Source organism: Scatophagus argus, chromosome 15 (genome assembly GCF_020382885.2).
Source record: "Scatophagus argus isolate fScaArg1 chromosome 15, fScaArg1.pri, whole genome shotgun sequence".
NCBI classification, from domain to species: domain Eukaryota; kingdom Metazoa; phylum Chordata; class Actinopteri; family Scatophagidae; genus Scatophagus; species Scatophagus argus.
In genome coordinates, this window is record NC_058507.1 from 9,182,804 (window position 1) to 9,201,520 (window position 18,717).

General features: G+C 41.2%; 1 protein-coding gene across 1 annotated transcript; it reads right to left on the minus strand.

Moving 5' to 3' along the window:
• Positions 1 to 403: 403 nt before the first annotated feature.
• On the minus strand, positions 404 to 17,862 carry diras1b (DIRAS family, GTP-binding RAS-like 1b). The gene is made up of 3 exons (XM_046413810.1): positions 17,617 to 17,862; positions 7,536 to 7,877; positions 404 to 6,662 (listed from the first exon to the last, which is right to left on the minus strand). The coding sequence occupies exons 2-3, from the start codon at positions 7,842 to 7,844 to the stop codon at positions 6,375 to 6,377; spliced, it is 597 nt and encodes a 198-aa protein (XP_046269766.1). The 5' UTR covers positions 7,845 to 7,877; positions 17,617 to 17,862; the 3' UTR covers positions 404 to 6,374.
• Between the last annotated feature and the right edge of the window lie 855 nt (positions 17,863 to 18,717).

The following is an 18,717-nucleotide window of genomic DNA, read 5'->3' on the forward strand; positions in this document are numbered from 1 at the left end:
AAACAAAAAAAAAGTCATGATTTATGCAATATTTATTGAAAGTTAGGATATCTCATTGGATGTGAGAAATGGTCAGGATGCACATGAGAAGTATAATTTTATATTGGTGGTTTTTAAAGGAATAAGGATACGTGCTACGCTAATTAGCATTAAACATGAAGCAAAGCATGCATTAAGCCATTAATAGGGTTTGGACAAATTTAAATTTTCATCCGTTGATTAGAGGAAAAGTAAGGGGCAAGCAAAAACATCCTGAGGGGGGAATATGAATGTCTGTACCAAATGTGATGGAAATCCAGTCCAATCGTTGTTGAGATATTTCACTGTGGACTGAAGCTGTGTCATCATATGTCAGCAGTCAGCAGGAGGAGAACAATCAGAAAGACGAGGAACACTCCTCAGTTCACATTTTTATTAGGAAAATCATTTTGCAGATTTGATTATTATTATCATCTATATATATGTTATTTTCAGTTATTCAGAGGATGCATCAGCACAGTATATCTTAATAGGAAGACTATTGCTAGAATAAATATCTATACATCATAATTAGTTAAATTAAAAAAAAGTTCCAACAGAAAAACAAACAAAAACAATAGAATCATTTACAAAAATCAATAAGTGCTTAAAAGAAATAAACCATTTGCGAAACCGAAGCCGTAAATGCTGCTGAGGAATTTATTTAAAAAATACAAAGATGATTCACAGTTTGTGTCCTTGATCTCATGCTGGCTGGAACACCAATGGGGACCATGCAGGAATGAAGGGCCAGAGCGACAGGATAATACCAAACTACATTACCCACAAAGTCTATATGCCCGACTTTACGCCTCATCCCCAGAAAAAAACAACTTCTGTGGATCTGAGGCCATCAGGCGAGATGTAAAGGGGTGAGCCGGAGAGCTTAATGGAGGCAGTTTTCCACTCGCCCTCCAAGAATGAGTTACTTCAGATTCTCTGCCTCTTCGCTCGACTCACCAGAACTCTAACCTGCCCTCGTTGGAAGAAATGAGTTTATGGAGCACACTTCAATTAGACTAGGAAACCACAACCTTTCTTGTGTAGTTAGATTTTACTGACTGGCCTTCGTTTCAGCATCTCAGGCTCACATTTCCCATCCTGCTATGGAAGAACACATGTGAACCACACTTCCTCTGCTGTACAAGACTCTTCAGCAACACAAGCAGTAAGTATCTCACTGATGGCAAACAAGGTGAGCCGAACTTGGCACTGTCCTGATTTGTGCTGCCAATGTAGATTTCTATGGAGACCCCAAGTTTTCAATATTAAACAAACAAATAAATATGACACTGTGAAATCCATAATTAAGGAAATTTTGCAAAAAGATATAATTTAGCCATAAAACAAAAAATCATTCAAGAAATATTTTTTAAAATTAAGCTTTTCTTTTCACTATAGCATAAATTAATCTTAGGACATCTTTATTTAATTCCACCAATTTTTAGTTCATGATGCTATTTTCCCAGCAATTGTTTATTTTACAATGTCGGATCTCATCAAAGTAAAACAAAGTAAACATTCTGTTAATTAACTGACTGCTCCTTTGGTTTGATTAAGACATCCAATCACAGGGCAGATTCTGCCCTGTTTGTCTTGATTAATGGACACTGACTTTGTGATGTGAAGTGCAATAATAAAATAAATGTTCACCGTGGAAAATATTATTGTGAAATAAAAAAAAAAAAGACCTTGGAAAATATTAGGAATAAAAACCTTTCAATGAAATGAAATGAAAATAAAATACTAAATGATGAAATGACCTGCAATTAAGTCATTGTTGACTCCTTGTGAAAAGAGGCAGAATTAAATATTGAGAATAACAATAGAATAAAAACAGAATAGTTATATATTTTGTCTGTATCTAGTCAAATTCATTTCCAATATAATATTTCATTAATCTAATATTGTACACTTTGGTCCTCCATAGATGTCCTCTTTTAAGGTCAATTAGCTGTTTTTCTTGCAGAGAAAACTTGGCATCATTGGGAAAAAGGTTCAACAACTTCATGACAGCTGATGAAGTTGACCTAAAGTTTCCTCTGAAGGAAACTTACTTTTGCTGTGTTACTTTGAATTGGACGCTTTGACTAAAGGAAGGAAACACAGGTGGCTGCACCTTCCTACCACAGCATCCTTCCCTTTGCACCCTCTCCTCTCTCATCTCAGAAGTATGAAGTCTTTTTAACACTATTTACAACTATCTACAATCAGATGTGAGCAAGGTCAGCCTTCAGTCTGTTCAAGTGCAACTGACTCACAAACAACACACGCAAAATATTGGAGGGATGAATGTGAGAGAAAGTTAAGATTTCAGCGGGGCGGAGAGCTGATTTATGGAGAAGCAGCGCTGACGGTGGTGCATGTACAACAACGCAGAGCAGAAAAACCTCAACAGTGAGCAAATGACTCATGCAGAAATGTGTAGGCATTGTCTACAGGAAAGCTTCAAATATCTGAGAGGCATTTCACAAGATGGTACAACAACAGCACGTCCACACTCACACTCATGCAGGCCAGAGTGAAGGAATGCAAATAGGTGGCGGATTGGGCACATACATGGATGCACCGCACTCTTTTTTCACTCACAAACACACACACGCACACACGCACACACACAGCAGCAGCAGCAGAGAATATGCTTCACTGACGAATGAGATGGGACAAGCCATGGGAGGACGAGGGCAGAGGTGTCTGTCCTGATTCATGCACACATTTAACTCACACAACCCGGAAACTCTCACACACTTCCCATGCACATCTGCACACATGCAAGCACATCTGAATCCCACACAGGCCTACACGGTCAGTGCAGTTGCACTCCATATTTTCCACACTATTTCTATTAATAGCCCAGCTCCCTCTCTCGCTCCAGCTTGTCATCCATACTGCTCTCGCAGGCCGTCTCATTGTTTTTCCCTCCCTGCTGTATCATATTCCACGCAGGAACATGAACAACGACAATCTCCTGCAGACGTCAGCAGGACAACAGATTGCGGAAACATGCGCTCGCAATCTGGCATTTGCGTGAAACGACCAGAGGTGTCAAGCTGATATTTATGCAGGGTGTGCATCACAACTGCTGGTAGCTACAAGTCAGATCAAACCAGAACCGTTCCTGCTTTTTCTTTTCCCTCCTCCTTCTTATTTTTAGCTTTGTAACCTTTAGATGGACACATCAGGTAGGTACATAACAGAAATCACTCCATCCTTCTTGTATCTTAATAGGCTGAAACAAACTAAGACAAACAGTTTCCAATACAACTTGTTTTTTTTTTAAATATTAAAAAAAAAAAAAGACAATGAAAGAGTATGAGTGAGCATCCCTGGTATCTAACGAGTAAAGGGTACGTTTACAATGTAAATTTTTGAGTTTAACAGGACCTCACATTGGTGCAAAGTACAACACATCGATAACAACAGATTCATTCAGCTTAAAAAATTAAAAATTAAAAAAAAAAAGGTAACAGCCATGGAGTGAAATCTTCAGTGTTACATATTCACATTTTGCTAGTATTATCTGATTGATAGATCTGAAGAGAGGATGCGTCAAATACAATATATCATGAGCATCGTTATTAAGCTGTATATTACAGTACATAGCAACATCAAACCTCCTACTGTAACAACATTTCCTGGTTACAAAGGACTCAATCCCAGAAAGACAGCGGATACAGTTTTTCTTTACATGGGTAACATCTTACTTGAAGCTCTTAGAAACATTTTCATTCAACTACCATATGCTTATTTACAATAACTACAGATTTGGAATAACTTTTATGAGGGTCAGGGGGGCTGAGTAATGCAGGAGGGACATTTTACATGGTGCTTATAAATGAGGCATTCATAAGCAAGTCTTCAAGTAAAATGTCACCCTAAAGTGCCCAGTTGTTGATTCTGCTGCACACGTAAAGACAGAGAAGGAAACAGATGAAAACAGTTGCTGTGCTTTTGTCTTTTTTTTTTTTTTTTCAGAGAGATGGACACGCAGTTAAAAGGGGAATTATCTGTGTCTTTGGGTTTAACAGTACAGGAGCAGATAATCCTCCACCCAAATTGTTGTTAAAACCGCCTGAGAGGTGGAGAATATCTGAAAACCTCCTCTGTGTCCTACGAGCGGCGATCCAGTGGGGTGACGTCACATTTACACAACTTCACGACCACAGCTAACCGGTCACATCACGATACCCTGTTGTTCAGCAGAACCGCAACCTCATTGTGCCATGTACCGGACGAAGAAAACACTTTACATGTACGTCGAGACGGAGAGACACACCTATGATCATGATACGATTGTTCCTCCATGTTCAGGACCGGTGAATGAATGTTAAAGGTGAAAATCACACAAGACAAAAAAAAGACAAAACAATATACAGAAAAAAACAAAAAAAACAAAAACCGAAACACAAAAAAAGTACAAATAGATATGTTGGTAAAAAAGTGTTGTGCTTTTGGCTGTCCTGTGTACACCGTGTACAATATTCAGAGCTCCTGCATGAAACAAGGGTGTATACATGCACTTTGGACATACAGGAGAGCTATAATGGCTACAGGAGGATATTCTGTGTTAAGCAGAGATCATTAATACATAATGTAGGCAAAACATGACAAATTACAGTTGTATGTTTGTGTGTGTGTGTGTGTGTGTGCGTGTATTTGCGTGTGTTTATGATATAAAGTGCAATGTGAGGGCATTTAGGCTGAGCGAGCCCCTTTTGTCTTCATGTAATCCGTCTAGTGTTACTCAGATTGGCGTGTTTGTGACACTTGCATGAATGTATTTGTTCGCATGCTGCGTGCGTGTTTATACATGTGTGACCCATTCTGTTTCCTGTTTACCGACGCCTGCATGAACATACGAGAGGTATTGTGATCAAACCGACAAAGGAGGAAACAGAATCACCAATTCAGGTCACCAGCACTGAATTAATCTGCATGGAGCAATTTTAACATCCATCCCTCATTTTTATTTATCTCACTCTCTGTGCTTTTCGTTTAAGGTGTTTTTTTTTTGTTTTTTTAAACTTGCACATGAATTTAAAGAGCATATTTAAGCAAAAAACAAAACAACAACAAAAACAAAAAGAAGGCAAAAAGAAGAGAAACCTTCACATGAAAAGTGCCACCGCAAATTGACATTCTCGAACCTCAGAACCAAAAATCATCCCAGTTCGCCTTCATCTTACCAGCTTGGAAATGATTATCCAAGCGTATCATCCTGGTAGACAAGGCAGACTTGTTTTTCCTGTGTTGATGTGAGTCCAGCTTTCTTTTCATCCCGAGTTATTCTACACTATGTGAGAGTCTTAAAAGGATTGTTGCGTCGTATCTATAGCGTGTGTGCATACCCTGCAGCTGGATGTTTTTCAGACAGTTCACAGAGGAGTTTTAAGCATAATGACAGCTTGAGAAAGATAAAACAAGGTCTTGTTTTATCTTTGAGGAGGGATGATTTAGATGAGATGATTTGACCTAATTTAAACTTTAATGCATTAATTGATACACCGGTTTGGATTTTGGGCAGGTGTACACTAGAGGGAATATATTTAAATATCCCATTCAAACATCCCATATTTATATACATCAGAGTCCTCCAGAGTGGCTCTGGGCTGATCGTACGTTTGGCTGCTGTAATGCACATCGTTCATGCTAGCAGTCTCAAACCTTCGGGGTCCTGTGTTTTCTAGCATGACAGACAACTCAGTCACTTAAAATAGTGTTTCTACCAGATTAGCGAGCTTAACTAACTGTGTCGACTCTGTTACATATACATTACGCTTCTCTATATTTGTTATAGTAGGGGGTATGCAAAGGATGAGGGTGCTGGGATGACGAGGGCGAGTTAAGGTGTGAGCTGAGGGAGGGAGGGGAGGGTGTAGAAGTGAGAGAGGACACTAAATGTTTTGTGTAGTTCAGGAGCTTTCAGTATTTTTTGAAGCAGTGCTGCAGTCTGTGGTCTTTATTGCAGTCTGAAGTCTTGATGAGCTCCTCAGTCAGGCTTAGTGGCACAAGGACAATGCAAAAGTCCACACACACACACGCACTAACTTGCTTCTCGATATTCTGCAACGGTGCCCCTCATCTCTCCTTTTAGCAGCGCGCACACGGATGTAAAAGGTCCAAACTGAAACCCTGTATGTTTTCAAAATAACTGCTGAGTGGTGTTTGTGAACGCACCAGTCAAATGGAGGAGGATGTGGATGATGAGATTCCTGTTGCCTTCCAGACGCTTTGCTCTGAGTGATACGTTTAGTGAGTCTCTCCTCTCTCTCATCTTCCTTCGCTTCCTCTTTTTCCTCTGTACCTCCACCCACTACCCCTCACCCCCACCTCCTCCACCTCCTCCTCTCCTGGATTTACATCACGCTGCATTTGCCCTTCAGTCTCTCAGCACGGGACTGCTTCCCCGAGCGCTTGCCGTCGATGTTGAGGCTCATGTTCCTCTTCTTGTCCAGGTTGAGGAGTTCCTGGAAGAGCTCTGTGACGTTGTGGTTCGTCTTGGCCGACGTCTCCATGAAAGCGCACTTCCACTGGTTGGCCTGGGCTTCCCCGTCCTTGGTCTCCACCTCCCGCTGGGTCTCATCGCTCTTGTTGCCCACGAGCATGATGGGGATAGCCTCCACATTACCCTTTATGGCCAAGACCTGCAGAGGAGGAGGGAAATTATGTTTGTTGTTATGTTTTGGCTGGTCAGTGCGCAAAAGTCTCACCAAATATGTCGATTTGGAATCCGAGTTGTGGCATTTAAAGAAAATACACGCCTTGTACATGTGGAGACACAAAATTTTAAGATGCATCTACATTATCCTAACATATTTTTACCAAACCAGTTTCAGGACAACACTGGAGGTGTTTTGCTGTTCGGTGTTGTTGGTTTATTGGTCTTCTTCAATCAGTTCAAATGTTCACAGTATAAAGAGAGCTGAAGTGAAGCTACAGTTTCATGGGTCTGTTCTAGAAGTAAGAAACCTCATTCGAAATCACATATTTATAATAACATAAATAACTCTAGTTATTACACGGGATTTGATGATTCCCCTTACTAAACCAGGTTATTCAAAGGTGCAGTATTTGATTCTGGAGAAAGATAGCTCATTGAATTTGATAACCAGGGACTGAGATGCAACCATCTTTTTCTCCAGAACTGCTGATACCCAGAAATGTCCTGCACACTGTAAGAAAATGAGAAAATGCTGACAGAGGGCAGGTTCTCTGCAGATACGTACAGCCACTGCCACACGCTTGTAGTGGGTCATGAGTGATGATTGAAAGGGATTACTTTTAGGCAAAATTCTGCATATACTTGTGTATAAATATTCAATGAAAAATATCATTGAGTTACAGAAACTAGTCGAGCAGAGGATAACCCGAATGTGATGTCAGGACTTTGGCTCTCTGTGACATAGGCATGTGGACTCCCATATAAATACACTTATATACTCCCTTTTTTCAGTCCACAATCACCTAAAAATAAACCCAGCCATCCACAAACTCACACACACCACGTCACTCCCCACCTGTTGGTAAATGGGTTTGAGCTCTTCCAGGGACTGTTTGCTCGTGATGGAGTAGACCAGGATGAAGGCATGACCTTTAGAGATGGACAGGCGCTGCATGGCCGGGAACTGGTGGCTCCCTGTGGTGTCGGTGATCTGAAGAGTGCACACGCTCTTATCGCAGCTGATCACCTGGCGGTAGGTGTCCTCCACTGTGGGGATGTAGGTGTCCCTGAAGGTGCCCTTCACGAAACGCAGGACCAGGGAGCTCTTCCCCACTCCCCCTGCCCCGAACACCACCACACGATAGTCGTTGCTCTGCTCCGGCATTCTGCCCCCCTCAGGCTTAAGACAGTGTTACACCTATGATGTTGAGTGTGGTAGCATGAGGGGGAAGCAGGGTGAGACGGGTGAGGGGTGGGGAGAAGAGGATAATTTTAGCAAAGAGGAATTTTAGCAAGCGAGCAGTCAGCAGATACAAAGCAGATGGGGGAACAGGAAGGGAAGTGTTGGTTGGACTCAACCTCAAACCAGTGGGTGTGAAAGCACTCTAACAGTCCTCGTGGTCTGACTGTGAGCCAGAGTACAAATTAGAGGGGATGAGGTTGGTGAGGCTCCAAGTGTTTCACCTGACGCAGACATTTCCCTAATCAATACTGTTCGCAGAGTCACAGTTTCTCAGTTTCAACCCCAAAAACATTCCAGAGTTTCCTCATTCATCAACTTTAGCAACTGCAGCAAACCCTGGAAGAGTTCTTACAATAACGTGAACTCATGTACAGTACATCACAATTCAATTTAAAAATCACTACAGAGTTGGATCAGCACCTCTTTTAACGCAAAGGCAGAACATCGTTAGCATCACAACATATGTATATACTGCTTTAGACTCCATTAGGTTGCCTGTGTGTGATTACGTACATATCCTGAAGGTATGCCTGACAACAGAGACTTAGCATCAACTAAAACTGTTTCACTTCAGTGCCTCTCTGCTGTGCTTCCTTCTGGTATGGATCCAAACACGGGATAGTGAGGATAGGCTATTATTGTAACTGCAAGCTAAAACTAAAAACATGAAAACCAGATGTGAAAAACCCTGCGTGCGTGAATTGTTCTTGATTTCAGAGCGCTGTGAGGTGCTGCTCCTCTGCAACACAACTCTTAAACCCCAGTGGGGAAATGTGACTGTTGTCGGTGTTAATTCTATTTCTGTTTGTACAGCTCATATTGGAAACGTTGAATATAAGAATTCAAGCTGCTCAGCATTTTTAGATTAACAACAGAATAAATAACTATGTCTGTCTGTCTGTATGTCCAGCAGCAAGCAGCTGTTTATAGAGAAAAATGTCTGATAAATTGACTATATGCTAGCTACGCAGCACCAGCCAGCAGATGGACAATGTTAGTAACCAACTGGTGAACGCACTGGACTATTTAGGTGCTTAAGAACCAGATATTTCCTTGGGAGTTAATGGAGACCAAGACAGAGTTAAAATAAGGGTGAATATTGGAGCTAAATTCAGCAGCTGGCCAGAAACATGACTCCAAATGAATGATAATGTTGCTCCACATCTGCTGGTTGTGTAAAGATTCCTTTTGTTTGCTAACACTGTCTGCCATATCAACTTAAAAGGAGATGATACGTCAGTGAAGTCTTTCCAACTTGTTGCTCTACTCCCAAGTGGGCAGAAAATCAGTGAATGCAGGTTTAAAGGTATAATGCGCAAAATATTTTGGTGATCTATTGTGTATATTTTTTTGAGCGAATATAACCAATGTGCAGGCTTCATCCAATGCTGCTCAAATGCTGGGAATGCCTGTGAAATGAAGTAAAACAGGAGAATAAAGTAGCTTAAATGGAAAGTAAAGTACATTACAGTTGCACTTACAGCACTTGAGTACATGTTTTTTGCTACTTTCCCCGACTATGCGCACCTTTAGTGTCATAACTTTAAGTTATCCCTTCATGAAATACAGGCATTGAAAGAAAAGCAGAACTGAATATCACAACTAATCTACAGTTAAGCCCAAAAAACTAGACTAAGTGACAGTCTGTGTGTGCAGAGAGGTTATAAAAATTCAAACATTTACACTTGTAAGTGCAAAGAGATACTGATAAAAACGACACATTTCCAAAGCTGTAATGAACCTGGTTTGCAGTCAGCAGCAAGCCTGCACATTGAAGGACAGGACTCTGCTGCAACTCATACATATGCACTGGAACAAATGTCCTCACACCTAATCTATTTCCATCTTTGTGTCTGCTGAGCGTCTGTGCATGATTACGCATTGTATCTGTTGCATTATTTATCTGCTGTGGTTTTAAACTTGCTTTAAGGTCCCATAATAAGATACTCATTCAGTTGTGATCGTGTGCTGCTGCTCTCTAAGCTCTTGCTGTAATGAAACAGTAAATTGACATCAATACCAGATGGAATAAGTGGATTTCTGTCATGCTTGCACCGCTGGAACCCACTATTGATGGCAGGGCCCCTGTAATTGCATTGCCAGGTTCTAGATAATATCAGTCAAGGAGTTCAAAATAAATGGAGTTTCGGGGAGTGCCTCTTGAGTTTTATAGTCAATCTATAGCTGTAAGTCTGGGTGACATCTAAGAATGTTTTATATCCATGCTGAACACACAAACACAGATTAATTTGCAGGTGAGCCTGTGTCTTCTGCTCATATCCTGCAGACTCTTCACTATTTTACTCTGGTGTGGCAAAGCAGAAAATCTTGTTTTAATGGCTCTCCAGCGCCTTAGGGTGATGATGCACTCTGCATTTTTTACCATAGTGAGGGATACTGTCTAAATGTTGCCCATCAACAAAACTTTCAAATGCGACTGAAGCATAATTTCAGAGATAAATTCATCCCTGCAGTAACTAATTTTTTTCTGGATACTTTTTTGGGCCTCTTTTCCCTCAATGTATGCATCTTGAAAATGTTTTTCTTTGACCTGCTCCCTGAGCTTTTTGTTTCAGTTTCCCCCTCTGCTCTCTCACTCCCCAGGTCTCCATGCTGTTCAATCAATGAACTAAGACCGCTGTGGTTTTGATCGATGGGGCTCGTCTGCCTGGGCCCTGTCAGTCTGTCATCCTGTCTCGCTTGGTGCCTGTAGGTCTTTTTGACGTGGATTTCGGCTCCCGACAACGATCCTGCTCATCAAAACCTTCCACCGCTCCCTCCATTCTTTCACCTGAACTAAAATTAGCTTCCTCCCTCCCTCTGTCAGCAGCTATAACTGCGCACACAGGTGCAACCTCACAGTGACATGCATACACATGACAAACACACACACGCTACACTGTACTTCCGCTCCCTCACCATTTGTCCTTGACACAAGGCCTCTGCGATTAATGATACTTGTCCCAAATGCATGCTGTCTATCTGCCTTCCCCTCTTCCTCTTCTCTTGTTTTATTTGAAATGAGAGGACTGCACTCCTTAATGAATTAATGGTATACTATAAATGCATCTGTAGCAGTGCAGCCAAATTCCATTAGCAAATAGCTTTGGCACAGACCAAACAGGCCTGCTCTCCTCTCAGTCAGAAAATAGACGCAACGCAGCCTTCTCCATTCATTTATTTAACAGGCCGAGCAAGGAAATGTCACCTTTAGTGAAAATATGCACATAATTTTCCTCAAGAGAGCCACTTACGCAGTGGCACAAAGGAAGCGCATTATCCAACATCAAACACAATGCCATTCAACAGATCAAGAGCGTGATTAAATAGACACCCACAAAGCGGTCCCATGGTGTCTTGCGGAGAAAGGGTTTTAATCAAGCCGCAGATACTGGAATGTTGTAAATACACGGCTATTTTGTGATGGGTGTTTTACATGATCAACAGATTTTCAGCTCAAGGTTTTGGTGAAATAATCTGCTCTAGTATGACCACGGCTGCACACACACACACACACATTATGATGTTGCCAGACTGTCAGACAGTAAATTAAGTGTGTTTGCATCTGTGAAGTCAAGCAGAAGATCCTCTGTTCTCTGTGCACACGTGCTCAGACTTTTTTAAGTGTATGTGTCAGTGTGTTTGTGTGTGTGTGTGTGTGTGTGTGTGTGTGAGAGAGAGAGAGAGAGAGCGTGTGTGTATCTTCTACCAGAGGAATGAATCTGCATTTTTAGGGAGAGTCATTTTTAGACCTTAGTGTTTTCATTAAGTCAGAGCAGACTAAATTTTGATTCAGTCTCTCACATTCAGTCACGCTGCTGCTTCAGTGTGTTCACGCCCGCAAACAAAACACACAAATGGAAAGCTCACAGAAAACACTTCTGATGTGCCCTTATTTTAAAATCTATGATGATCACATCTGTTGGAGTTAATTTAAGATTTATGAATAAGAAATTTCTCCATAATTTTTCTAATAAAATGAGGATGACCACATATTTTCCTGTCTGCTTCTGTGTGTGTGTGTGTGTGCGTGTACACATGTATTTGCATGTGAGTGAGAGAAAGAGCACATGCGTCTACAGAAGGGTGATGATGCAAAGAAAGGAAACATTTCTTTCAAATCCAACAAAGCTAAATCTATAAAATATTTCCACTGTTTCTATCAAGTGTACCAAAAGATGTCTAATATGGCTACTTGTTGTTGAATATACACGTAGAGATTAAAGTTTTAAAAAAAGTTTAAACCTTCTCTTAGCTCATGAATGTTTTATTATGGGTCTATTAATATGATGGGTCGATATGATCTGCTACTGAAAAACTGCTTCTTTGCAAGTTTTGGATCTAACCAATCAATTTAAACTCTGGCTTTTTTACTGTCATTGGATGAAAACCAACAAAGTGTTTTCTACAAAACCCCCCAACAAAACTTCAGGACTAGTTGACATTTTGGGAAATATATTATACTTATCAGATCTCTTGCAGAGAGTCAGATGAGAAGATCAGTGCCTCTCTATGCCAGCTGATGGTTAGCTTAGCCTTACGTCCTTACTTACTAAGTTACTTCCTTACTAAGTCCCTGCACCCAGCCAATAAAAAGAAACCGTACTGCAATAACATCCTGTGAAAACACAACTCCTTTACATGTTTTTTGGATAGGTTTTTTTTAAGAGATATTGGTAGGCAGAATCTGTTACCAGACTTGCAGAGTTGCCCCCCTTTTCTATTCTTTGTACTACGACAAGCTAAGATAAGCTAAGTGGCTGCTGACTCCAGCATCACAGACAGAAACAGACAGATGTGAGAGTGTTATCACTGTCTTACCTAACTCTCAGCAAGAACGGATGAGCATATTTTCCAACATATCTGCTATTTCTTTAACACAACCGAGTAATAATTAGTATAAGAATTACTGCAGGCCAGGAGACTGTCTTTTTGTCCTTGTTCTGCAGAAGCATCTGTCAACTTCCAACAGAAGTATCCTTTAAGTCATGTTAAATGGATATATGTGACTGCACGTTAAATTGCACGAAAAACAGAAAACTGCAGTTGTAGAGAAAACATCACAACTCCAAAATGTCAGTCTTACAGGAAATCTAAAAACTGCCTTGGTATTGACTGAATGACAAGAATATTTTTTAATCTTTGCATTTTTAAAAGTTTTTCATAAGCTCTCAGTAGCAATTCTTCATCTTACTGATTTATTGATTAAGATTCACATTGGCAGGCCTAAACATCATCACTGTGCCTAGACTGGATGAATCCCAACACTATTCTGGTAGAAGCAAAAAACATTTTATGGCTTTTTAATTTCATTACAATCAGAATAATCGGGCCTAAAAGTCAAAACAATGCACAGCCCACGAGGAAACTTGCATAATAGTGCACAGGGGGAAATTCTCAGTGCCTGTCCTGTGGTTAACAGGTCTGCTGCAAAACCTACTGCCTCAGTTGAAATGTATGAGCATCAATAGACACATAAATGTCACCTTCATTGTTTGTGTGTCTGGCTGTGCTGATATTCCCATGTCACAGTGTTAGTGACAGTGCATGCTGAGTCAAAGGGACGTGCACAGAGTATCAGAGGGCCACAGCATGCATCAGAAGCTGCATGCAGTCTTATAGGGAGACTGCTGGTAACTTAAGTCCTGGGAATTGGGTCAATGCAGAGCAGGCCAGGAGCACAGAGGAGGTTAAGCTCAATGATTAGCTACTAAGCCAAGACCACAGTACTGCAATCTCTCGTACAATCTCACTCCCATACTCCATGCACGTACTGTGGTGTATGCTCAATCACAGTATAGATTGATACTGATGAGTGGCAGACACAACCATGGTCTCAGACACAGCCTTTGAACACCTCAAAGCATGCACGCAGGTATTCTCAGCATGCCATGGATTGTTGCAAATTACAGTTTTTAAGGTGAAAACCTCACATATGAGCAAAACAGCCTTGTTTTTCCCTGGATGATAAGCATTTCTTAGTTCTAATCCTTAATCCTTGACTTGGCAGCTCTCACGATTAATGAAGCAACAGCAGGTGCAGTTTAATACTACAGCAAACACTGCATGTGCAGTTACTTTTTCAGCAATACAAGAGAGGAGCAAGTTTTGTAAGTGTGTGCAGTACAGTCAAACAAACACAAGTGGTTGTTCTACATGTATATGCATGTGCAGGAATGGTGGACTCTACCATTAATGATTAAAACTACTATATAGGAAAGTAAAAACAGAAAGTAAACACTTTTGACATGGCTTTTGACACAATGGCTGCTGCAGAAAATAAAACAGTTAAAAGATTTTTCAAAAATGTCTTTAAAACAACCGGCAGAATGAACCAAACAGGCAAAATCCAAATAGTTACCAGCTTTAGCATTTAGCTCATTAGCATCAGAGCTTGTTAGAAGTCTCAAATGTAAATATGTGAACTTGTTTGAACTTCTAATGACTTCCAATGATATGTGTTTTTCATAATTGAGATGGTCAGCTTCCCTCTGCTTTTGTTTAGCTAAAGAGCCTGTAGCAAACCATAATGCGTCTAAATGAAAATATAGACTAAATATGTTCAATTAGAGTTTAGAAAAACATTTTCATTTTCAGGCAGACTTATGCAAGAGATGCAATCATAACCTGCAACCATAATCACGCTGATTCTATGCAGATGTTTTTATACACAGACGGATGTAAGATGGCCGTGTAATCAGTCTTTTGAGTGTGCATTAGTGCTGAGTATTAGCTTGACCTGGGCAAACCTGGGCTGCTCCGTATGGCCTTTCTGTAAGACCCTGTTAATACCACAGCCTGGCACTCTGGGAAACATAGAGGCACCTGGCTATTAACACCAGAATTAGACCAAGAAAGAGTATGATAATAAAGGAAGGAATCATGTTTGTTTTCCTGTCTGCTTAATGTATTCAAATACATTTTTTTTTTCAAGAAAGCCTATTCTTAGAAGCTGTGAAGGCTCTAACCTGACTGACGCACTAATTACAGACTGGTGGAGTGTGTTGCAGAAACCTGCCTGCAGTGACAGATGGTGACAGGGTTGGTAGCTTTGGATTGACTCCATTGGTTTCTACAGGAGAGATTGACCAGGGACAGCTTTATTTATTTATTTTTTTTTCATAATACTCGTTGATCCATGGCTGATAACAATGCAGATGGGTAAAAGCAGATACGACATGGGAATCCCAGCTCCAGACCACTTGTGACGCTCCCATGATGCAACTGGGATTGTGTTTTTTTTTTTTTTTTAATCTCAAACCACAAAATACTTTTCTCATTTCTTGAAACAGGTTTAAAAATGAACAGCCGTAGTAGTGACTTAAACGAATGGCTGACATTTCAACAAAATGTCAAATAAAACACAATAACTCAGAGATCACAGTGTGCATAATTGACCAGAACAGCCATCCTGGCCTTTGATTAGTTACGCACAAGAGCAAGAAAATCCTGCCTAATGCCATGTATAATGAAGACTGTATAGACCTTTCAAATGAGCTGATGCTGCCAGAACAACTAAAACACTTTGGCATTGATCTGTTCCAGTATTAAAGCAGAAGTTGTGCAGTGTATGCTTATATATAGCTCAGAAGTGGTCATCAGTGATGGTGCACTCGACTACACTTGAAGCAAAAGACAGACTTAAACATCACGAGGAGATAGCAGTTAACTATCAATAAAAATAAGGGAGGGGAGATGAGGCTCAAAAAAAGCATTGTGGAGGAGAGAATCCATTTTTTTCATACGCTGGGGATTAAACTGACTGATCATCAGTGGCTGTTGTGTCTTTATTAGTCACTTCCTTCTTTTGTTTAATGATGCCTCACTGTAAGCCATTATGCACGAACTTCAGAAGAACTTTATTTTATTTTTATATTTTGTTCTCGCTGTTTCACACAAACATTTTTCTATTCACTTGATTATTCTGATCGATTTTGACTTTATAATAAATCAATCAATTTAAAATAAAATAAAAAAGAATGACAGTGGAATGAATGAGGCAGAAAGTAGATGCTGAAGAGGAACATTTCTGCATGGATTTTAACTGAAGGGAACACAGTTGCTTTTAGGCCTCCGTAATCCTGAGTGAAAATGCAATTTATAGCCCCTTAGATCACATATCCACGGATGGTTAATTAATTAAGTTTACAGAGTTCAATTCAATTTTCAGTTCAGTTTATTTATATAGCGCCAGTTCACAACAAACTCTTGAACAACTACATCCCCATCTCAGAAACTGCACTGAAAATAAATCAATAACTATCTTTAAATTCTCTTCAGTCACAAGCCAAATTTCTGACCTGACACGATCATGATAATCGCAGAAAACTTGAGGGTGTTTGCTATGTGTGTGGAGCTGCCCAGCCGCTCTGCAGACATGAGAGACACCTGCAACAGAATTCGGATCCGGACGTCTGGACCTCAGTTATATCACAAAGGTTTATGTGGTGTCCTTCAGCGGGTCTAAAATAGCTCAAATTAATTAATCTATTTATTAATAACACCCCAATCATCAGCATCCACACTTGTCTCCATCACAAATCTTAGCATCCTGTCCTCTTTCTGCATTTGTCCTCATTAGTATTGAGTCATTACATTTTTTCCTGCCTTAGCAGAGAGAAATGTTCTTATGCAACCCGACTGTGGCCACTCAAGACAGACAAACAAACGGACAGGCAGGAAGGCAGGACACTGACACTCCCCCACACTTCCACTTATCCTCCATCCTCGACCGACACATGCATGCTGCAACATCTGCATCTCTATGTTACACTCTACCACACACTTTAAGCTTAATCACAGGATTTACAGTCGTACATCTCCCCTCTCTTCTCTTTTCTCTCAAACCCTGCAGCCCACACATACACACACAAACGCACACACCCATGACTGGCAGTGTTCAATGCATACAGGAAGTTGAGTCACATACATATTCACACATACATAGCGAAGGCCTGGATGATTCACAACTCCTTTCTCATGTCATGATGGCTCTCCTCCACAGCCTTGAGACCCACAACAAACGGCACATCAGGCGTGGAGGAGGAGACATACAGAAATCCAGATGGAGGATTAAACACGGCATTTGCCACAGAAATCGGGTTTATGCGTCACGCTGGCGTCATTATAAGTGTGGCTATAGTCTAAAGTTGACGTGCATCTTTCGATGGCAGTCAGGAAGGGGCGGCAGATTGGTGCGCAACGCCATTACAGACCACCCCACTCTGCTTGGTTCATTCATAAATACCAGAGGATCGCCATCTCGCAGCGGTGCCATCATTTCGCAGTCGAAGCAACCCCCCCACCGCCCCCACCTCCTCCTCCTCCTCCTCCTCCCTCCACCTCCCTTTACTCCTCAAAGCAATATGATAAACCGAACACCCTCACATCCCTGCCCTCTCTGCCTCTCTCTCCTGCTGACTTTCAATATGGCTGTGCGGGCGCAGGCTCCATGCAATTCACACGATCGGGGTTATCAGACGCAAAAGTGCGTCGCGAAAGGGTGGATGTAAATCGACAGCGAGCAGAGAAATAAAGAAAACGAGATCTGCTGTCCCGTTTTGGCCCCGCGAACAAGCAGGAATCGTGTGCGCTCAAACAGCCAGCCAGGCAGGATGAAGGACCGCGGTTACGCCACTGAATACCAACATCTAACCTCCATGTAGAGACGTGGGGATGAGCAGCATCTCCATACCTGGTCGTGAAGTAAAGCTCCGCTTCAGGCTCGTCCTTGGTTTAGACGGATGAAAGACAAACGCCGAAAGCGTCTTAAAGCATTTTACACGGTTCATGTAGAGCTCATGTCGTCCGGTTTCCAACACCACCACAGCAGACTCTCTCTCTCTCTCTCTCTCTCTCCCCCTTTCTCCCTCTCTCTCACATAGGACGTGGGAGGTGCTATGCTCTCTCCCTTTTCTGTCCACACTTGAATTTCTTTCAGTTCATACACTTCCTAGTGGTTGGATGCCAGCATAATAGACTATTTTAAAAGAAGACTTCCTTTATCCTGGCTTGGTGTAGCTGTGGGAATTTGACTAAGAGATCATACTGAAATACAAAATTAGGGAAAGTGCCGTTAATAATGAGACACCGAGCAGGGTAGCGGATCCAAATGGTCTTATGTGCGGCCACAATCTAATTAGGTAATATCAAATATCTAAGAAACCTAAAAGAAGGAAATATTGATCACATTAAAGTAGCCCAATTGATTAAATTAAATCCACGATGAAAAGTGTAACCTAAGCAGAGTCCCATTTCATTTCTAAATGATTTTGAGCCCCAGCCAAGCATACTTTAAATACCAGATATCTCCAGAATCAAGGCGGAGATATTTATTTATTTATATCAGTTTCACTTTGCCGTACAGCGACAGAAATCAAAAGACGACAAAAAAAACATGAAATACTGAGTGCAACTGTGCGCGTAAAAGGTCAGAAACGTCCAAGGTAAACTCATCTCAAGTATGTTTTATAAAGTTTTTAGACATAAACAAGGTTGTTATGAACACTAAGTTTGCTTTGCGTCTGGTTTTAGCTCAATCTGAAGTCAACTTGGAGAGCTTTTCATTTACAGAACAACATGTCACACCTCCAGCTGTCTGATCCAGGATCAGCACCGCGGACAGCGACATGATTGTGTTTCAGTGCCACAGGGGAGAGCTGGGAACACATTAATACACATACAATAAGCTGTGCACAGTAGGGCACACCCAAGCACACACAAGTGCAGGAAATACACACACAATGGAGCAAAATAACGTGGAGTGGGCGAAAACCGGGAAAGAGATCGCACGGTC